This window comes from Anolis sagrei, chromosome 2 (assembly GCF_037176765.1).
Source record: "Anolis sagrei isolate rAnoSag1 chromosome 2, rAnoSag1.mat, whole genome shotgun sequence".
Taxonomy (NCBI): domain Eukaryota; kingdom Metazoa; phylum Chordata; class Lepidosauria; order Squamata; family Dactyloidae; genus Anolis; species Anolis sagrei.
Window position 1 is genome coordinate 93,758,970 of NC_090022.1, and position 23,475 is coordinate 93,782,444.

At 40.4% G+C, this 23,475-nt stretch overlaps 1 protein-coding gene across 4 annotated transcripts in view; it reads right to left on the reverse strand.

The window, feature by feature from the left end:
• RAPGEF6 (Rap guanine nucleotide exchange factor 6) overlaps positions 1 to 23,475 on the reverse strand; it is a 200,153-nt gene that overhangs the window by 107,658 nt on the left and 69,020 nt on the right. For all 4 annotated transcript variants that reach the window (XM_067463697.1, XM_067463698.1, XM_067463696.1 and 1 more), the window contains exons 4-6: positions 22,160 to 22,243; positions 13,506 to 13,575; positions 2,391 to 2,534 (exon numbers count right to left, since the gene is read on the reverse strand). In XM_067463697.1, the coding sequence (XP_067319798.1) occupies positions 2,391 to 2,534; positions 13,506 to 13,575; positions 22,160 to 22,243 (298 nt within the window). The remainder of the gene's footprint in view (positions 1 to 2,390; positions 2,535 to 13,505; positions 13,576 to 22,159; positions 22,244 to 23,475) is intronic.

The window sequence follows — 23,475 nt, forward strand, 5'->3', positions numbered from 1 at the left end:
GTAAAATGTAATACGTATTTTCCTGAATACTAAAAAAAAATAATTTGAATATCTATGTATATTATTCATTCCACATGCCTATTTGAAGAATAATATATTTCAAATAGTGTATTGTCCCAGAACTGTCAAAACAAGAAGCAAATTCTCTATATTGAACCTAATTCATTCAATAGGCAAAAATAAAAAAGACTTGTTTTAAGGATTAAATAACTCTATCTAAACATATATCGATGATGTGAGATGTGAGAATAGGCATCTTAGAAACACTGGGGGCCTGGAAAACTTTAGTGGGGGTGTAGTGGAAGCTCGGTGCTCTGTAGCTCCCAGCTGTTTTACCAAGGTCAATCCAGTATAACTGACTGACTAACTACATTTTACCCAATTTAAAAGTGTGCAATCAAGTGTTTGATATGGATACTGGACTATTCCCTAGGGTAGCCAGAAAGTTAAAACAATACTGAGTTTGGGAATTAAGCCGGCAACATGTTTTAATAAAAGACTTGACATAAAATACATAGGCAGGTAAATGACTGTTAAATTAGAGAAGAAGCATGGAAATCCTACCACAAATTAAGACAATGCAACTAAATAGCTGGCTGACAGCAGAGCAAAAAAGAAGGGGGAGGTAAGAAAATGAACAATTGGTGATGCAATGGTAGCTGAACTTTGGGAGGGCCAGCTGTTTGAAGGGCCAGCATTTGAGCTGGAGCCCAGCAGTGCCCAGCAGTTTCTTCAGCCAAGCTTGGAAGAAGCTGGCAGCAATTTCAGGAGCTGTGACCTTGGGTTTTCGGTAAACTCTGGCGTTGTGAACTTTGGACTACCCCTTAAATTCTGGCATTCGGATTTTTGGATTAATCTTGGACTCTAGACTATTGGAATTAGCTCTGGATCCTGGAACAGCCTATTAGCTTCCCTAGTGTTATTCCTCTTGGCTAGATTTTGTGGTTTGGACCGTATGCTAAACTCCTGTTTGGAAATAGGGTCTTGACTATATGATATTACATTTCAACAGCTGCAGCCCTACCCAGATAGCCCTGGCCTCGGTTATACCTCAGAACAAGTAAATGCAATACTCTCTAGGTGAAAACGCCCGTAAAGATAGCTTAGAAACTTATTTGTGCAAACCATGGCCACCATGGAGCTGACTGGCAGCATCCTTCCTACATTATGAACAACATCAATTACCAATCTATTTAAAGATCCGATTTAAAGTGCTGATAAGGCAAAAATTAGGGCCCCTTGGTGGCACAGCAGGTTAAACCGCTGAGCTGCTGAACTTGCTGACTGAAAGATTGGTGATTCGAATCCAGGGAATGGGGTGAGTTCCCACTGTTAGGCCCAGCTTCTGCCAACCTAGCAGTTCGAAATCATGCAAATATGAGTAGATCAGTAGGTACCAGTTCAGCAGGAGGGTAACGGCACTTCATGCACTCATGCAGGCCACATGACTTTGGAGGTGTCTACAGACAATGTCGATTCTTCAGAGATGAGCACCACCCCCCAGAGTCAGACACAACTAGACTTAATAGGGGAAACCTTTACCTTAAGGCAAAACTGGTCAGGACCAAGTTATCTTAAGGACGTCTTTGCTCATACAATCTTGCCACAAGGAGCAAATATTACGTTGGAACAAAGCAGGGATAGGAGCTTTTCAGCAGAGGCACCACAAATGTAGAAGTTTCTATCCATGATAATTTAACAAAAACTATATACAGTGGCTGTGTTTATGAAACTCCCTCCTCCTGAAAATCTATACCAATTGACTTGCATAAGCTTCAAAATGACACATTTTAAATACTTCTAAAAATATCTGAAACATAATTTCAGTGAAACTATAGGCAACTGGAGATATATTCATGGAAGAAGAAGGTAATTTCAGCATTGCTCAGTAATTTATCTGCAGCTAGCATGAGAAATTTTAACAGCATGTCTGTTCTGATGGATGGTGAACAATAGGATTTAAGTTTAACTGTACACATTTAACAGAGTTCATTTTAAAGAGAGAGTTCATTTTAAAGACTTTCCAAATGTCATATTTCCCAGAAGCTTGAAGACATACCTTCTGATATTGAGTCTTGTTAATTAAGTTATCTTTGTACTTGAACTTTTGTTAGCCAGATTAGACATTTGTAATATGTAAGGCTAGAAATCTAAAGCTTAACTTAGGCATCACAGTTGAGAAACATAGACAATTGGTTTATTGTTGGGTGTCTGTTAGCATGGAACACAAACAATTACTTTTAAGCAAAAAAGCAGCCATCTACTGTACTTCCAAATCTTACGAGAACAACTTTGCAATATTATCTATCATTTCATTTCAGCTCCACAGAAAGACAAATATGCGCACAAGTATCCAAAACTGGCATAGGTGATGCAAAAAGTAAACTCACTGAAAGGTAGCTGCTAACATCCACGTTATCGGTGATGGTCTGACGTTCTCCTCGCTGATTAATCTTCCTAAACCTCCTTCGAGATTGACGGAGGGGCAGTTCCCTTTGCAGAATATTGTCCTCATTTTCTTTTGAGTTATCCACCTGAAACACATGTTCAGGATCTTGATTAAACATCCAATTTCTCCATATCACTGAAAGTCTATGCAATTTTGAAAAGCTCATGAGGACAGGAACAACATGAACTAGGAACGAGAGATCACCATAAGGCAAGTTATGCAAGTTTCTGAACCTGGAACTACACGCCTTCGATGAAGTTGTTATAATGAGCTGGGAGGCCACAGCTTCCTTCCTGGAAACAGCATTTGAGAAAGAAAGAAAAAAGCTACACAATACTACTTAGCCAGCTATAAAAACCATTCACTCAGATACCATATTAAAAGCAGAATATTATATAGCTACAGTATAAAATATACTAGCTTTATCACGACATATTGATGCTATTTCTTACTACAGATACCACTTTCTTTCAAAAAGTTGCTGAACAACACGTCTAAAACACAAAAACTACCTTAAACAGAATACATCAGATAATTTTCATTTTAAACTGTACTATTAGTCATTTAAACCTATGAACATTATTACAGCTCACCATATACAATTCATGTGCCACTCGCCACTCACTATTTCAGTACTTTGCAAGTATAAAGCAAATTTTTAAAAGAGGTCAAAATGATGAATAAACTTAAGATCTTATTAAAGTCTTACCTGCAAACAAACCCTGTCAATTCAAATTTTATAGAGTTGTTTTTAACTGTATTAATTCAGGCTGACTATGCCATTCCCCCCTCTCCAATTGTTTCTTTACACTATAAAAAGCAAGCCAGCCCTATCTTCACATGTCCTTTTTGAATCTCTGCAGGAAACAGCGGAGACAGATATGTATATATAAACAAAAACTGACAAAATTGTATATGCAGAAACCCAAACACATTTTATCTATTTTTAAAAGATGTTTATGAAGGAAATGGCCACATGTCTTTCCTAAATATGATAATTGTCACTACAACTGGCTGAAATGTGTCAGACTTGGCCACAGTGGTCCATGCTCTCGTGACATCTCAAATAGACTATTGCAACATGCTCCATATGGGGTTGCCTTTGAAGACTGTTCAGAACCTTCAAGTAGTCCAACTGGCGGCAGGGAGCATACAACACCTCTGTTGAGCCAGCTCTACTGGCTGCCAGTTTGCTACTGAGCACAATTCAAAGTTCTGGCCTATAAATCCCTAAATAGTTCCGGTTCAGACTACCTATCCGAACATATTTCCCTTTATGAGCCAGTTAGAGCATTTAGATCAGCTGAGGAGATCCTGCTCTCGGTCCCACCACCCTCACAGGTGCAACTGGTGGGGATGAGAGACAGGGCTTTCTTGGTGATGGCACCTTGGCTGTGGAACTCCATCCTCAGTGAGATCAGATCGGCCCCCTCCCTCCTGACGTTTGAAAAACTCAAAATGTGTTGTATTTTATATTCTGTGAGGCATTGACTTGTGCCATTTACTTTGTTGCGAACCACTTTGCCCCCTCCCCCCAGGTTGCGAAAAGCGATATAAAAAGGAAATATCGGAATTTCCAAAAGCTTTAGGTATTTGAATTGTGGCAGTAACCCCATCTTCTCTCCCCTGAGCATAAAGGTGCCTGCTCACTGGCAGGTTCCTCATTTCCATGGCCACAGCTACAGTCTTAGAGGAAAATGGCAGAGGACAGAGTGGAGAAAGGGCACCACTGTATAAATTCACTGATGACCACTCGAAGAAATACAGTTACAGGTAAGCAACCTATCCTTCTTCATGGTCTCTGTGAATCACACAACTGGAGACAAGCAAGCTGAAGTACTGGAGGAGGGAGCATGCCACACTAGTCAACTTTTATTAAAGAACCAAATGACTGAAACTCATGTAAACTAAAGTGCATAAGAAGAGAGGTCTCAACATATAATAAAGCACAATAAGCTTGAAAAGGTTTCTGTGTTATTAAAAATAAACCATGAACAGTATTTATACAACAAAAATGTTTTTACAGGAGAACTTTTAGCATTTGGGTATGCAAAGGTGCACATTCTAACAGTTACTGAAAGAAGTAGGTATCATAAAAGTATGCATTCTATGAAACACAAGAAAGGAATACCAAGCAACCGAACACTAACTGTGTCTTTAGATGGTCGAGCATCAAGTCTAAAATGGGTCACAAAGGTTAAGGGGTTTGCCCAAATGGCAGCTCGACATATTGAGTACAAATAAGGAAGGCAGTGGAAGCAGCAACTGCCCTGGTGGGATGGGGACATATGGCCGATGGAGGGTTCCTTTTGACAAGGTTGTTAACAGTGTTTGATGTTGGAGGCTATTCGACAGTCTCTGAAATAATATAGATGCCCTGAGACTGGGGGCAGCACAACAAAGAGTTTATTAGATTGTCTAAAAGGTTTGGTGTGCTGTCGGTAGGAAAGCAACACCCTGCAAATCTAAGGAGTGTAATTTGCGCTCGAGAAAAGTATCAGGGTTCTGGGCCAATTCCAGTAGAACAATGTCTTGGTTTAGATGAAATGATAAAACCACCATAGGCAAAAAAGATATGTCTGATCTAAGAACCACTCAGTCCATATGGAAGATCAGGTATGGCGGGGGGAGGGGTCCACTAGGAGGGCAGAACGTTCTGAAGCCCTTCTCCCTGGTGTGGTGGTTACCAGGGAAGTAGCCTTCCATGAGAGGAGGAAGAGGTCACACGTTGCCATGGGTTCAAATGGTGGCCCGAATAGTTGTGACAGCTCCAATCCCAGGCTCCAACCTGGAGTTGGGGGTGCTATTGGGGAGTGAAGATTTTTATAACCTTGTAGGAAGGTTTTGATCCAAGGATGAGCAAAACAGGATGGTTGACCCCGGCACTGCAAATGCCATGAGATGGCAGCCAAGTAACACCCCCACCCCCTGAAGGGTTGTATTCAGTATTCAACACATTCTGAACTGGTTGCAGGAGGTCTAAAACCTGATTTTCCATGTCTTGAGGCGCAGGGAGGCCACATAGGGGTGGAGAATTTGGCTGCTCTATCTGTAGGAGGTCTGTGCAGTGTGGGAAGTGATAGAGATAGCTTTGAGACAGGTTGACTAGAGTGATGTACTAGGGTTGCCTGGCCCATCCCAGTGTTATCAGGATGCAGGGTGTGTCCTGTAGAGTTAACTTCTCAATCACCCTGATGACCAAGGGAATTGAGGGGAAGGCATAGAAAAGGGATCCTGTCCAGTCCAGGAGGAAGATATCATCCCCGAGACATCCCCAGTGTCGATTCGAGAGCACTCGAGAACAGAAGAGGTTGAACTGTGGTATTTGAGCTGAATGTAAACAGGTCGATTCACGATTGACCCCCATCGCTGGAAGAGTGGTTGGAGATCTTTGGTGTCAAAGTGCCAATTGCGGCAGATTTTTTACGTTTGGCTCAGGGCATCTGCGAGACTGTTCTCTTCTCCCAGGAGATGGCCACTATGTTGTCTAACAAGACCTGGACCATTGATCCATGAAGGACCCTTTGGAAGGTTTTCAGCACCTTAAATATTGCAAGTAGTTCTAGAAAATTGATGTGTTTCTGTGTGCCTTTGCAACTGTTGCAACGGGAGGCCCAACTGGTCATCGAGGAGTCCTTCATGAGTGAGGTGGACAGTGTTGGGAATCAGCCTGTGTTTGTGTTTCAGGATCCTGGTGTGGGAAATGATGAGAGAAATGATGGTGCTGAGGCTGAAGTACAAGATGAAGATGGTTTGGTCAATGATTTTCATGCAGACAATGACAGAGAGGCCCCAGTGCAAAGGACAGTTTCTCATGAGAACATCCCTGCTGGGCCTAGCAATGATGGTTCACTCCCTCTCTCTTTGAGCTCTCAAGATTTGGGTTTCGAAAACAATCTGACACCTGGGAATGTTAATGAGCAGCCAGAGCCAGATAGAGAGCTGAAGAATAGGTGGCTGGAGATTAGCCAGAATCGACAGCAAACTCAGTGTTTACGTCGCTCTGAAAGGCTTCGTCTGATAAATGTGTAAATGTGAGGGGTAAATGTGAGGGAAAGCGAAACCATTTTCTGGATTTTGGGATATACAGTTTGCCTGAAGGGGAAACCTGTTAGATCAGGCATCGTTTGGAAATCAAGTTCATGTGCCATGGAAATCCTGTTCAAGGGGTCTTGTTCCTGTGGAGTTTTTTAGCCTTTTGGATTGTCTTTGCATCCTGTTGATTCCTGTTTAGACAAATGTTGTCTTGGATTGCTTTTATATCTGATGTGGACATTGCTTTGTGTTACTACCTTTTATGGACATTACTTTTGGGAACTTTCTTATTTTCTTACAAGCATTTATTTCTTCTGGCTATTTACTAAGCTTCAATAAAAGAAGATTTGTTTCTTCACTCATCGTGTGGGGTGTTTTAAAGTCAGAGGACTTTTTTCTGACCTAGAGTGCAACAGACAGATGTGGAGAGTGTCCCCTTGAGAGAGTAGTAAGAATACAGAGGATGCAGTCACTATCGGAAACTGTCTGAGGTGGATGAATTCGTTGAGGTCCTGGAGATCTAGGGTGGGTCTGAGACCACCGTCCTTTTTGGGTACGACAAAGTCGTGGGAAAAGGCGACCTGTGGATATTCATCCTCTGGCACCCTTCTTCAGAAGACAGTCAAGCTCCTGTAGCAGGGCCTGTGATTCTGGACATGGGTATTATTCTGGTGGGGGCAATGACTCGAATTCCAAGGCATAACCTCTTCTGAGAGTGTTTAGTACCCACACATCTGAGGTTATGGTGGACCAGATGGGATCATGCGAGATGGTCCCTGAATAGTGGTACTGAGTAGAAATAGGTGTTTCTGGTGGTGGCAATGGTATTGGAAGACAAATCAGAGTCTGTTTGTATGATGTCAAACTCTTTGTCAAGCCTGACCATTGTTGCCAGTGAACTGGCATTGACACTGGCGTTGTAATGGTCTCCTGTTTCCTGAGCCCGCGGTAATGAGAGAGGATTGTTGGTGTTGGGGCTGAGGGCAATAAGGTTAATAATGCCACAGGGGGCAAAAGGACTGCTGGTGTTGGCTTTGTTGAGGTAGGCCATATTTCTTTGCTTAGTGTGGAACTCCTGATTGGATTTCAATTTTTGTCAGTTCCTGCATTGAACAGCCTGATCTCATTGAATGGAAGGTCATTTACCATCTTCCTCATCTCTGCCAAAAGGCCAGCATTTCAGAGCTAAGCATGTCTTTTAATAGCAACAATATAGGCAAAAAGTTTTCCAGCTGTGTTTGCTGTGTGTTGGCCATCTGTGTCTGATGGTGTGTGAGGGAAATGGCTTCTTGACTGAGCAATCCTCCTCTGAAAGTTTTGCAAAGAAGGGGATGCCTTCTCCAAAAGGTCTATTCGATAAACTCACATTCAAGCTCATAATTGGCTATACGGGTTAGGAAGGAAGTAGCAGTGTATAGTTTTCTCCCGATAGAGTCAAACGTTTTGCGTTTGTAGTTCGAGGGGGAGCAAGCAACAAAAGCTTGCAATGCCTTGACCACCACTGAATTTGGTTAAGGGTGCTTGGATAACCACTCATATTCAATGTCATCTACTTCAATTTTCTTTGAGGATGGTGGGATGGATTGTGGAGTTTGACATGAAGCCTTCAATACCTTGAATACATATGGAAGGAATGGTAGCAAGGTTGTAGGTGGGATCTGGTTCTGGACCCTGCAGAACACTGGGCCATCCCCTACATCCGAGGATTGTTTGACTTCGCGCCCTAGGGCCGCTTCAGCTTCTATAAAACTTTTGTAAAAGTCTATCATGTTGTATCAACACCGATGGTCAACTACAGAGCTGCGTGCCTATATTGCAATATAAAAAGGAACAAATATTTGAAACAACTGCTGGAGTCATTCAATCCAAGGGCTACATCTAAACAGAATTTATTACTGAAGAATTAGGAAGGCACTAAAGTGTATACTGCTGAAACCAATGAATCTTTAAAATGCTAAACTTTGGATGACCCATAAGCTAAATATTTTAAAGTAGTTGTTGAACTTGATAACGTAAGTTACTAAGGTAGGATTTTGAGTATGTTATCTAAATACAGATAGCCAATAGTTCTACTGCCCATTTCATTTATAAAGCACTTACTTAATTTACAATTCTTATAATATATGAGCAAGGCAGCTGTGAAACAGACCTCTATCATCTTCATTTCAAGTGCAAGGAGGGACAAGTGATATCTGCAACAAATTTATGCAGAGCAGAATTCTACAGTTGAGGGGTTCTAGCTAGCTATGTCCTTGCCAAAGATATCCTGCTCTATCATACATTCCTTCCCAAAAAGACATTGTGGTTTCTTCAGCCACTAAGAATATTCAAACCTAATTAAGAAGTATTGGGAGAGGGACGTCCACCTCACAGGGTTTTTTCTTCAAGTTTTTAAAAATTCTTCTGTAACTTTGGGGTTTTCCCAACCTACCCATACCTCCTACACATGCCTAGTATTACTTGCTAAATAAGATCAGTCCTGGAGGATGAGTTTGCTATTAAAATATAGAAAACTTTTCTCCACAATTTCCCTATGGCTGAACAAATACAGATTTTCCAGGAGTCTCTTTGCTTCGTAACCAATGCCAGTACTTTTTTGCTCAAACCATTAAAATGTTCAAAACACAAGTTACAAGATAGCTTAGCCAGGCTCTTTCATTGATTAGCACATCCATAAGCAAGCCTTCTTATTATGTTCACTTATAAAAACGCACTATTGTTTTTAAGGAAACTGAGGGCAAAGTAGCTCTCCAGCAAAAATAGTATTTTTTTTTAAAAAAATAGTCTGAATAATGTAAGAGTGAAAGGTTAAATATCTTTGTTACCAGAAAAGAAACCCAAGAAACTGTAAGTGGAAACTATAGTAACTACACCCACCTGCTTCCTTCAGATATTGCTAGCATTATGGAACTGAAAAATATAACTAGAGGAGCTGGAAAATCCCCTATTACCAAGATCTTTTGTTGACAATTCATTTACATTCTGTACTATAAAGCTTCCAGGGCAATGCTGAGTGTGAAACCTTTTTATGCTGCACAAACACCAGTGTGAGTTTCAGATAAGTCCTGTTAATTTTAAGGCAAGAAGTAAATGTTTCAAAATCTATCACCAGATGCCTTTTAGAAAGGATCCTGATAACAATTCAGTTAAATATTTTTGTTTTAGTTACAATATTACTTTGAAATTTCATTACATCTAAGCTTCCTTAGAAACAACTGTACCCCAAAAGCCAATTTATAAACCAGTGGCAAACTGTGCCCTGTGCAACAAAGCCCCCCCCCCCCCCCCAAATCTTTTACTTAGGAAATGAATTTGGTACTTTAATTCTGCAGCATGCCTATTAGCATAAAGTAGGAGTGTCAAAACTATTTTCACCAAAGGCCACATCAGCCTAGTGGTTGCTGTCAAAGGGTCATTTGTAATTGTGAGACTGTATAAATGTAACTATGTTGTCCTGGTACTAAAAGCCTTGACGGCTACATAAAATGCCATGGTGGGCCAGATTGGACCAGTATGACACATGTGGCATACACTTTCAGCAAAACAAATGCTATAACAAAACAAGACCAAACAAGACATGTTACCTACACCATCGAAGCCTTACTTACTACGTGGCAGCCTCACACAGAAATAGCCAGAGTTTACTAATTTATCATAGTGAGTTCTTGGACAGCAGGATTTTTCAGAGGAACACTTTGCAATGACATATTGTTAAAAAGCAAGCAACTCCAATAGCAAATCTCATAGTTGGCCAATTCTCCACACACCAAATCCTGCTTGTTATTAGAGAAGCAGCACAAAAGCATTTAACTGCCACTCTCTTTTCTACGTTAAGACGGAATGTGATTTTGTCTTCCTTTGCCATAGAAAGCAGATAAGCAACTAGAATTGTGACCTTGATGCAGTTAAGTTTTTCTATCCGTGCATAATATGAAAAATGACTAAAGAATATTGCTGACATGGAGGATCTCTGAATTGATGTTGGCAATATTCTGGTCATATTCATATACACTTCTCTCTCATCTTGGAAGCTAAGTAGGGTCAGAACTGGTTAGTTTTGGATGGGAAACTGCCAACATTGCAGGCTATACTTCAGAAGAAGGAACAGGCAAAACCACCTCTTAGTATTCCGTACCTAACCTTATGAACCTATGAGGTTGACATAAATCAAAAGGTACCTTAAAGGCAAATATACACATATGTAACAGAAAATTAACATGAACCAAAAGTAATAGAACATTTTGCAGAATCTTAAGGTAAAGGTAAAGGTAGTCCCCTGACATTAAGTCCAGTCATGTCTGACTCTGGGGTGTGGTGCTCATCTCCATTTCTAAGCCGAAGAGCCAGCGTTGTCCATAGACACCTCCAAGGTCATGTGGCCGGCATGACTGCATGGAGCGCCGTTACCTTCCCGCCGGAGCGGTACCTATTGATCTACTCACATTTGCATGTTTTCGAACTGCTAGGTTGGCAGAAGCTAGGGCTGACAGCGGAAGCTCACGCCGCTCCCCGGAATCGAACCTGCAACCTTTCGATCAACAAGCTCAGCAGCTTTAACCCACTGTGCCACCGGGGGCTCCCTGCAGAATCTTAGTGCATACAAAATTTGATTGACATTATTTTTCTACATGCATACAGCAGCCAACAACAGACCAAAACTACTTTTAAAGATCCATTTCCCTTTTAGATTTATATCTTAACTAGGCATAAATAATCTTATTTAAGGGGAAAGCCATCAGGACAAGAGTGAATTAACCTGTATTTTAAAACTTCCTTATATCATAATGTATTTGAAATTAAAACCATTAAGAGGTTTTAAATTTCAACCAGCCAACCAAAAACATGTAAAAATACGAAAACCATGCTATAGCAGCAAACCTTAAAACATACACATACACAAATGCAGGGCACAGCAGCAGCCTCCAACACGTTTTCAACTTAATAATTAAATAAATTAAATTGGTGGCGGGGGGGGGGGAAGGTGCTCAATTTGCAACCTTCCTAAGTGAGCTATATAAATCTTTAATTCAAGGGAAACAGTCATGCAGACAGCATTAACATTGTTCTTACAGCAGAAGACAAAGCCTAGCTATGAATCCTGCCAATAAGCCTGTTGGAGAAAAGGAGTGATAGTTTCTGGAGTAAAATAATCCACACGGCATCCTTGAGATCACTAAGAAATCAAATAGTACCTTGCAGGGCAAGCCAAAAGAAAATTGTCTGTGGCTGTCAGTACTACAGACCAACTCCAGAACTTAAGGAATGTCACCATGGACAATTAACATGAAGTTTAGCATATAGCGGGCCCTTGGCATCTGCTGGGGATTGCTTCAGAACTACTCCCATTACAAATACCAAAATTAGTGGAGGCCCATTCCATTATATATAACAACATAGTAAGGTTATATAAAATGGCAAAATTAAGCTTTGATTCAGATTTTTTTTGTTTTGCTTTGGATTTTTTTTTAAGCTGTAGATTGTTGAATCTATGGATGAAAAATCCATGGATACAGAGCACCCAATATAAGTATAGAAACCAAACCTCAAAAAGATGGAGGCTGCTGCACACTTCCATGGGAGACTATAAAATGTACAGACATGCTTTTGCAGTGCAGAAGCATGCAAAGAACATATATACAGAATCACTCAAGCTGGAGGAAATCGCTGCATCAATGAGTAAAACGAAAGCTGTCATGTAGTGGCTGATGTAAGATGACTGACTTCAGAAAAGAAAAGCTTTCTTAAAAAGCAAAGCCACCCATACAAAAGAGATGATCTCACATGTAAGAGCTGATAATGATGCAGCCACACACACAAAGGTAGTTGATATTTTCAATTACATCTTATGTGATCCAGCTTGAACATGAACTTGCTAGTGAAACAGAACAGGAGATAAAAACTAATAGGTCATAGGCATATATCAAACATCAGCACTAGATAGTAAGCCAAGAAAACATACTTGAAAAACACACATTTCTTATCCCATATCTTGGGTTTTAAAAATGAAAGACGTTCTGGAAATTACTTTTTTTTACCATTGCCTCCCTGGCTCTTTATAAAATTGAGACTGAGATCCATAGAAAAGAAGTAATTTATTGCTGAAGTCCTTTTGCAGTTTATAAGCTCAATCTGTATTTCTGTACTTCATATTTAAAATTTCAGCCCAGAAATCGACATTGAAAACACTGAAAATAACCAACATGTCTCACTTCAATTTGCTTAATCTTTTCCAAATTAAACAGCAGCATGTGCACACAATGACTACAAGATATAACACAATACAAAGCACAGAAAACAAAAAAGTTTTAAATACACAAACGGAAGAATACAGATTTGTTATTAATAACCATTTCATTTATGTTCTATTTTTCCCCAAAAAACTGATACTCAAAATTGTTTACAAATCAAAGCAAATGCAACATATGACATGATTAAAATGGTAGTCTTCTGTTTAGTTAAAACTGAGGTTTAACAACTGAATGCATTATTAATTGAGAGAATTACAAACCAATTGCAAATATTGTTGGGGTTTTTTGTATTATTGCTACTACCATCTTTTTTACAAGAGTTAGGTAGAATTGATATATATCAAAGGACTTTTTAAAAGCTACCCATACAAAGGAGATGATCTCATATGTAACAGCTGATAATGATGCAGCCACACCACACAAAAAAGGTAACAGAGAGCATTTCTTATTCCAGTTCCACATAACTTATCTACTGTAGGTAATATCCTTGAGAATTTCTAGTGGGCTTTTTTAGAAGACTTATGTTCTGGCTATGGGATTTGAAAAGCAATAATACACTGAGGATTGTATTCAAAAATAACTGTTTGAAACTCTAAGCTATGTATATGCCCCAATATCTCAAATTTTCACTGACATAAGAAATTGCTATGAGATAATATTACAAATCTGGGAAATCTATAGTAGATTTCTCTCTAGGCTGATCATGCCTAGGAAATGATTCCATCACCTCCTGGAAATAAACGATGCTTTGATTTTTAAAGGTCTATTCTTACCACAATCATTTCAGAAGGCTCCAATACAATACATTCACAACCTCGCTTTCCTCCAGATTGCTTGCCAAAACTGGGGAGAAAAATAATAATTAAGAAACTGTTAGTTTGCATTAATAATGAGCACAAACAAAATAAAATTTAGTGATAGTGACTACTATTTCACTGTGATGGAGTAACTTTTAATCATATTTGGTGTGACAATGTCAGACAATGTCAAAGGAAACACAATCTTTTGATGAAGCGTTATACCATAAGTACAACAAAGCATCAGGAGATATTACATAATATTATTTATTTACAGCATATATTGGTCATCTTCCTGCCCATAAGGATCCCAAAAGTTATGTACATTTTGTGTGAGTGTCTCTCTGTGGTCTTAATTTAAAACAAGTTTAAAACATTTTAAAATCCAAATTTAAAACTAATATTATTAGCTTAGAACTGAGATCAAATCCCAAACCCTCAGATAACCTTCCTTCCAGCAGTGTTAGGTAAATATTTTCAACCAAAATAAACCCCTGATTATGAAAACAAAATTTTCAAACCATGTCAGTCTTTTGCAAAATCCTGGAACACTTTAAAGACTAACTATGGTATAAGTGAGTGTGCTCCACGGAGCTTCCTCCCCTCCTCCCACTAACGTTTCACCTTTTCTGCTCCTCCCCTCCACCCACCTCCCTTTGCTGCCAAAAGTCTTTTTCCTCCCTTCCCCCACCCCAAAAGTCTTTTTTCCTTGCTTCCCTTACCCCCAAAAGCCCTTTTCCCCACCTCCCTTGCTCCCAAAAGCCTTTTTTCCTTGACTCCCAGGCCCTTTTCCCCTAGACGTGCTTGCTACCAAACCCTTTGATTATTTTTTTATGCATGGCAGAAGGGAGTTGAACTGGATGCCCCCTGGGGTTTCTGTTATCATTATCATTATTATTACAAAGATTGGGTAGCCATCTGTTGGGGGTGCTTTGATTGTGATTCTCCTGCATGGCATAAGAGAATTGGACTGGATAGCCCCTGGGTTTGCTCTTCTTCCTCCAACTCCTCCTCCTCCTTTTCTTAAGCTTCTTTTTACAAAGGCCGAGCGGCTATATGTTAGGGGTGCTTTTCCTGCATGGCAGAAGAGGGTTGGAATACATGGCCCCAGGGTCTTCCACTGAAATATTGTTAAGTGTGTGTTGGTCAAAAGGTTTGCCCATGCCCATGCTGTATACACCTAATATATAGTATAATACATAATATATTAACTTTTCTTAGGGCTCCAGGAAAAATCTTTGCTTCAAAAAGAGCTCTGCAGCTGGAAAAAAATTCAGAATCCCTGGTATAAGCTACCATGAAGTACCTCAGACCCATGAATGTTTATCCTGAGCTGTAGATATCATCCAGGGAAAACGAGTAAGTAGTGAGGTCACACAGTGTTAAAAATATCATTAGCACAGCCCCAGGATGTACAATACAATTGTGATGATAACAGAAATATACTGGCATTAGATAAACTTACTAATTCAGGTACAGTAATTTTAAAAAGAACTTGTCTCAATTCAAGATGCGTGAGACAGAACTGAAAGTCTCGATGAAATTCTAATACAATTTCTTATGTGTGTCTTTCAGCTCTCAACAATGGCCACTTGAGGTCAGTTACCGAGTCTATGAAATTGCATTTAGTTTTATCACGCCTGACCCAAGGGAGAAAAAGACTCACAGCTTTGTACATGATGGAAGAGCGTGAAATACAAAAGAGAACAAGAAAGCTTCAAAGGCATATATTTATGTATGAAACATTAGGTATTTTGATTACAATGCTCACTTCCTAACTTTTTCATGATTTAATAAAAGGAAAATATCCAATTGATCCCTTTGAAGTCTTAAGAACATGCTAGTGTGAAAGTTCTATCACTCTTGGGCATATCACATGAATTCATACAATCTATTTTTCACATTTTATGAACAATTCTTGTATTTGAATTATAAAAGAGCTCTATTTATCTATCTTTGGAAAAAGTTATCTCTAACATTTCAATCTAAAACAATAACAAAAGACATGAGATCAAAATGTCAATGCTGAAAAACAATATTTTTTTAAAAAACCGAAAAATACATATATGATCTGATAAAAAATAGATATTTTATGAAGCCATTATTTTAAAAGACTCAGTCTTCAAAGTGATACTAAGTTTCAATACTAAAAGTCATCATGAAAGAATTATGATCAGTAGGAGTTAGGAGCATCATAAGTACAACTGTCAAATTTATACTTCAATAATACATCATAGAAAACAATATTTAAATGTATTTATCATAAATTTACAAATATAACTAAATGTTCCTTTTTGTAGTGAAATTCTGGAACTTTTACTTAAATTGAAATAACTGCATCCACAAAACGTAGATGATCATCATCTAAATGTTACACCAGTAAAATACAAATTTCCAACTCCATGTCCATGCCTTCTAGTTAAAATATAATGTAAGAACTTGAGAGATAATTACTTTCTGTTTTACAGATTAGTTGCGGGTATGTGAATTAATTCAGTTCATATTAATAAACAAACAAAACTAACTTCTCTGCAATTCCTGCTGAAGACATAAACAGGCATGATGAAGTACATGATACCCCTAGCAAACAATTCATAAACCAGCCTACAGAGGCTAAAGAAAAGAACAGGAAGACACAGAGAAAAACTGGCACTCACTGTAAATTCTTTCTAATAAATCCCTCTCCCTACGTACACACATCTTGAATCTTAATATTTGGGTTGGAAAGCATGATCTCCATCTTAACACTGACAGGGAGAGTGCGTCTGCCTTGGTGCTTCTAGCTCTCAGTGGTGTTTGATTCTATCAACCACAGTATCCTTTTGGGAAGTTTGGCACTCTGCTGCAGTAGTTCTGTTCATACCTCTCAGGCAGTTTCCAGGTGGTGGTGCTTGGGGATAGCTGCTCCTCAAAAAAGGAGCAGTTATATATCATCCCACAATTCCTAATAGTTTCTAACATTTACATGAAGAATGGGGCAGGATGCTATCAGTATTATTTATTTATTTATTATTTATAGATGTCCGAACGCATCTGCCTCTACGTCCCACCTCGTAACTTAAGATCATCCGGGGAGGCCCTGCTCTCGCTCCCACCAACATCGCAAACGCGGCTGGCGGGGACGAGAGACAGGGCCTTCTCGGCTGTAGCCCCCTGCCTGTGGAATTCGCTTCCAAATGAAATACGATCGACTCCATCCCTCCTTACGTTCAGGAAGAAATTAAAATCTTGGTTTTGGGACCAGGCTTTCGGACAATAAACATAAAGCAGCACTTTGACTGGAAATAGACTGGCAAGAGGATATGTATGAGGATACGGTTTTATTGTTCTATCAGTGGGCTTGTGGACTGTGTATTGTTTTAATGACTGTTTTAATGACTGTTATGATAATTTGGTTAATTAATTGCTATTGTTTTAACTCTGTATGTATTTATGGTTTTATACTGTGTTATTGATTGTAGCATCAAATTGTTGCCTTTTGTTAGCCACACTGAGTCGTCGTCCCCCCCCCCCTTCCCGGGGGTTGAGAAGAGCAGGGTAAAAATGCTATAAATAAAATAAGTAAGAAATAAATCTATACTACAGTTACTCACTGACTGTCAATTAGTTTCCGAGCCGCGGTGGTGTAATGGGTTAAACCTTTGTGCCAGGTGGTCTGCTGGCCTGAAAGTTGCTGGACTGAATCCACGAGTGGGGTGAGCTACCATCTGTCAGCTCTAGCTTGAAGGGACATGAAAAAAACCTCCCAGAAGGATGGTAACATATCCGGGCGTCCCCTGGGCAACGTCTTTGTAGATGGTCAGTTCTCTCACACCAAAAGTGACTTGCAATTTTACATGATAATCATCATCATCATCATCCCCTACCTTTGCATTATCTTCCTTGAATAATTATGTGAATCTTTACTATTTTCTACTAGTAGTATGGTGTGATCTGCATATTTTAAGTTGTTTGTGTTGTTTCTTCCAATTTTAATGCTTCCTTCCTTCAAATGTAATACTGCATTATGTATTATATGTTTAGCATACAAGTTAAACAGATACAGTGATAAAATGCAGTCTTGTCTGATCCCATTCCATTTCACTGTCTTAAGTGGCTTCTTATCCTGTATACTGGTTACACACCAGGAGAGGTTACACAACAATCAATTGTCGTGGGAAACCCATTTTTTAAGAGCAATACCTGTCTTTCATGATCTATAAAGACAAAACCTTGCTATAATCTATAAAAGAAATAAAGGAAGGCTATTTGGAAAGATTTTTTTTTTGGTTATATTAAGCAAATTCCAGGATTTAATGCAGTGCTGTGGACTCACTCCATGTTCTGCCATAAGGGAAAAATGTTCAGAATACTCTTCCACTGAACTTTATGAAATTGCTTCTACAGGCTGAACCAGTGCTTGGCAGCTATGAACCAGCTATGATGGTCTGGATGAGGGCGAACAAACAAGACAGAGGTACTCCTGGTTAGTCACAAGGCCGAACAGGGTATAGGGTTACACCCTTTGTTGGACAGGGTTACACTACCCGTGAAGACACAGATTCACAGCTTGGGAGTTCTCTTGGACTCATCACTGAGACTGGAATCCCAGGTTTCAGCAGTGGTCAGGGGAGCACAATTAAAACTATGCGCCAGCTGCGCCCATACCTTGGGAAGTCAGACTTGGCCACGGTGGTCCACGCTCTGGTTACATCCCAAATAGATTACTGCAACATGCTCTACGTGGGGTTGCCTTTGAAGACTGTTTGGAAGCTCCAAGTGGTATAACGGGTGGCAGCCAGATTGCTCACCAGAGCAGCGTACAGGGAGCATACAACCCCGTTACATCAGCTCCACTGGCTGCCAGTCTGCTACTGAGCACAAATCAAAGTGCTGGCTTTAGCCTATAAAGCACTAAATGCTTCTGGCCCAGTGTACCTGTCTGAATGTACCTCCCCCATGAACCATCTTGGAGATTAAGATTGTCCGGGGAGGCCCTGCTCTTGGTCCCATCTCCTTCGAAGGCGCTACTGGTGGAAATGAGAAACAGGGCCTTCTCAGTGGTGGACCCTCAGCTATGGAACTTCTTCCCCAGTGACATTGGATCAGCCCCCTCCCTCCTAGACTTCAGAAGAAAGATAAATACTTGGTTGTGGGATCAGGCCTTCGGAGAATAGTGCAGTGCAATTAACAGATTTGGAATATATGGAATGACTGTGGAACGGATTAGACTACGACTATGGATGGCGTGATTTTAATAAGGAATGTAATGTTTTTAAATGTATAATATGTTTTAATTTTAATCTAATTTAATCTTAATTGTTTGGAATTGCATGTGTTTTAAGGCATATAATAATTGTCTCTATTCAAGCTGCCTTAAGTCCCCTTCAGGGTAAAGAAAGGTGGGGTATAGAGTAAATATATAAATACCTGAATTGAACCAAAAATGCAATCATGATTTTACTTCATATCCCTGTCTTGCTTACTTTTTCACCTTAATAATAAAAAATTGTATACCATTCCTCTTTCTTTAGTTTACTGATTTCCACATTTCTTAACTAGCTTTACTATTCATATAATGTCAAGAGAGCTGACAAAAAGAAAAACATACACAAGGAAATTCCAGAACAATTCTCACATGAGACTGAAAATGTTGCTCTTAACAATAAATTGCACCCAGCAGTATATAAAGTGTGAAAATCGTGCTAACTTGAATATCAGCTCGGTGCTGCGATTCTGCGCACCACTTTGCAGATAAAGTCGCTCAGATACGCCTCGAGTTAGATACCAGCTTAAATACAGTACTAGAGGAGGTGACCGAGGCATCTGCTTGTCCGGTTTTGTGGGATTCTTTCCAGCTGGTTCATCCTGATGATGTGGAGGGGGGGATCCTTGGGGCTGTGAGGGTGACCACGTCGGCTCTGGACTCTTGCCCTTCTTGGCTAATTAAATCGGCTAGAGGTGGGTTGCTTGATTGGTTTGTGCTGATCATTAATGCATCCACGGTCTTGAGCAACTACAGACCAATCTCCAACCTCCCTTTCTTGGGCAAGGTGCTGGAGCGGGTAGTCACTTCTCTGCTCCAGGAATTCCTAGATGACCGACTATCTGGACCAGTCACAATCTGGCTTCAGACCTGGTCACGGCACCGAGATGGCTTTGGTCGCCTTGGTGGATGACTCCATAGGGAGTTGGACAGGGGGAGTGTGACCCTGCTGGTTCTCTTGGACATCTCAGCGGCTTTTGATACCATCGACCATGGTATCCTTCTGGGACGACTCTCCGGGATGGGCCTTGGGGGCACGGCTTTGTCGTGGCTCCAGTCCTTCCTGGAGGGTCGTTCCCAGATGGTGAACTGGGAGACACCTGCTCAGACCCCTGGCCTTTGACCTTTGGGGTCCCGCAAGGTTCCATTCTGTCCCCCATGCTTTTTAATATCTAATGAAACTGCTGGGAGAGGTCATCCAGAGTTTCGGAGTTGGGTGCCATCTCTATGCAGATGACACGCAACTCTACTACTCTTTTCCACCTAACTCCAAGGTAGTGTTGGGGTTCAGCCTGTGTGTGAACCTGAACCCGATTCTCTGATTGTATTTCCTGATGCCAATGAAGATGGTGATTCTGAGGGCAATATAGAAGATGACGATTTGTGTAGTGAAACTCCTGCAGCCTTGGAAATGAAAGTCCAAATTCCCATGACAATATTTCAGAGCCAAGCGGTGAACTTTCACTCCCTTTTCCTCCCAGTCTTAGCTCTCCAGAGAATCTGACACCTGGGCTCTCTAATGAGGATAGGAGAGGGCAGATTTGGCAGAGCAGGGGAGAATCTCAAAGTTTACGAAGGTCAGCTAGACTGAGAGGAATGCAAACAAAGCCTGCAGGCGTGTCACGTAATAGATTTCTCGGCCTTAAGTACCTCTCGCCTGGATCTTCAGACCAGGCATCGTTCCAGATTCAAGCATCATCCTTGGCAGGTCTCCTGATTCCAGTGGACTTATTCCTAAGAGGCTTCCTAGTTGCTTCAAGTACAGTTAGTGGATTGCTAACAGGTTCCAGGATTTAGCAGTGTTACTGTGGGTTTTTGATCTTGTTCATGGACATTTCTTGTTGCTGATTTTTACTGTGGCTTTTTACCTTGCATGTTTCCTCTATTTTTGTACTCATCTTTCTTCAATAAAAAGGATTGTTTTCCCTGAAGTCAAGTGTGATGGATTGTTGTCTGAGGGTCCAGTTTCCTGCTCTGGGTTGCAACAGGTAGCACCTCAGGTGCTGGATGAGTGCCTGGCCGCTGTGGCTGTCTGGATGAGGAGGAACAAGCTGAGGATCAATCCCGACAAGACAGAGGTCCTCCTGGTCAATCGTAAGCCGGATCGGGGTATAGGGTGGCAACCTGTGCTGGATGGGGTTGCACTCCCCCTGAAATCACAGGTCCGCAGTTTGGGTGTCCTCCTGGACTCATCACTTACGCTTGAAGCTCAGGTGTCAGCGGTGGCTGGGAGGGCTTTCGCACAATTAAGACTCTTGCATCAGCTGCGACCACACCTCGTGAAGTCAGATCTGGCCAGGGTGGTCCATGCCTTAGTCACCTCCAGATTGGATTACTGTAATGCACTCTACGTGGGGCTGCCCTTGAAGATGGCCCGGAAATTCCAATTGGTACAACAGGCGGCAGCCAGTTTACTAACTGGTGCGACTTACAGGGAGCGGTCAACCCCCCTGTTTAAGGAGCTACACTGGCTGCCATTCATTTTCCAGTCCCAATTCAAGGTGCAGGTTCTTACCTACAAAGCCCTGAACGGTCTGGGACCCGCCTACCTGTGTGACCGCATTTCTGTGTACAAACCCACACGGTCTCTTCGTTCATCTGGAGAGGCTCTTGCTCCCGCCTCCAACGCAGGCATGATTGGTGGGGACGAGGGAGAGGGCCTTCTCGGCGATGGCCCCTCAACTGTGGAACTCACTTCCCAGGGATATCAGGCATGCCCCAACATTGGCAGTCTCTAGGAGGAACCTAAAAACATGGCTGTTCCGGTGTGCCTTTCTGGAATAAGGAAATAATTCCCAGCAAAATGTTCTCAAATGCACTTTAACTATCCGCTTGGATTGCGCTCCCCTCACTTCTTTAAAATCCTCCTATAAGATATATCCTGCCTTGTTCATGCCCAGTGTTTATTTTTAAACTATTACATCTGGCCTGGCCATAGGTTTTTAAATCCTTGCATGTTAATGTTTATATGTGATTTATTTAACTGTATTGTTATTTTTTGTTTATTGCTTTCTTGTTTATTGATGTGTTGTTGGGCTTGGCCTCATGTAAGCCACTCAGAGTCCCTTGGGGAGAGGGAGGTGGAGTATAAATAAAGTTTTATTTATTACCATCATCATCATCATCATCATCATCATCATGGAAATAACCTTTTTATCTGATGCTATGCAATATTTTAAGGAGGGAATGCTATTCCCTATTCTACTACAAGTCCGCTTTATATCACACAACATTCATTTCAAGCCAACATTATATCACATAGCATTTACTTCATTTAGAACTAAGATTAAGAGGAGCAACAATACAAATGGATAATAGAACAAGTCTAATAATTGCCTTTAAATTGAACAGGAATTGAATAAAAAGACACTGATTTCTTACATACCTGCAGGGTGGCAAAAACATGGAGTCTTTCATTAGCACGGACCCAGAAAGAAGAATATACCAGCATCTTGCAATAGTGTCTGAGCTACAGAAAAGAGCAACACAAAGTAAAGTGTACCGTCTATTAAGTATTCCTAACCAGATGTTTCCTATTCACTTTCCTATCATGGTCTGCCTCACACTGAGAAAATATTTTCAAATATATAAAAATTATGCCATCTGTCAAAGGTGCTTTGATTCAATGTTCCTGCATAGCAGAAGGTTTGACTAGATGGCCCTTCTGGTCTCTTCCAGCTTTATGATTCTAAGTAGCAGGAAAGCCCTTCAAACATTTGAATTCCCTCCCACAGTCTCAAATTGCTAACTTTGTGGACACTGTCTTTTTCAAACCACGATTTGATTAATACATAAAGGAAAAATACATGAATTTTAAATATCTCAGTGTTAACCTTTTCATAGAAACTTAGGTCCAGTGTTCATGTTCCGTCATTATTTTTCTAATGGGTGAGTGAATGGCACGTTATTTGTACACATCAACTACAATTGTTTTTCTCTTTCTCTTCCTTTTGTATAAACTTTCTGCAAGCAAAGTCAACAGCTTTCAGACCAAACAACACTATTTTGGGTATCCATCATGTTTTCTGGGATTATTGTTCAATGAACAGCAGTGAGATAATTCAACAGTGGCTATGAAGCAAATCAAAAAGTTCTCATCTTCAACCCCACCTCTGAAATAGCTGCCTTCAGTTCCTGCTAATAGGCTACAACAAATAAGCATTTACCTTATGGAGTTGGCAAAAGGTGCTACACAGATATTATTATTTGTAAATTACTGTACAGAAAAGGGGACATGACCTAGCCTACCAGCTGCATAAAATGTGCCACATGGCCTTTGTACATAGATATTTTCATTGCCATTTTGAATCTCTATACACCGAGGCACAGGTAAAAGACTGGATTCTGCATGTATCATTCTGGATATGAATATTTATTTGTATTATTTGTTGTCTTGAAAATCAATAACAAACTGCTGGGATAGAGTGCATAAGATGGAATCTCTGCAGAAATACTGGATTTCAGATGTTTTAGAAGTTGGTCTGTGTAACTAACCAACACGTTTCTCCATTCTAATACAAGAAACAATGATGTGTTATCATTGTTAACTGCTTTAATAAAGTATAATATTTTAACTGAATGCAAACTACTGGATGAAACAGTAGCCGGAGAACAGGACACTTGTAAAATGTGGAGGAAGGGAATAAATACAATTTCATTGAGTATTGTACATAGAAAAGCTAACAGAAAAAAAAAACATCA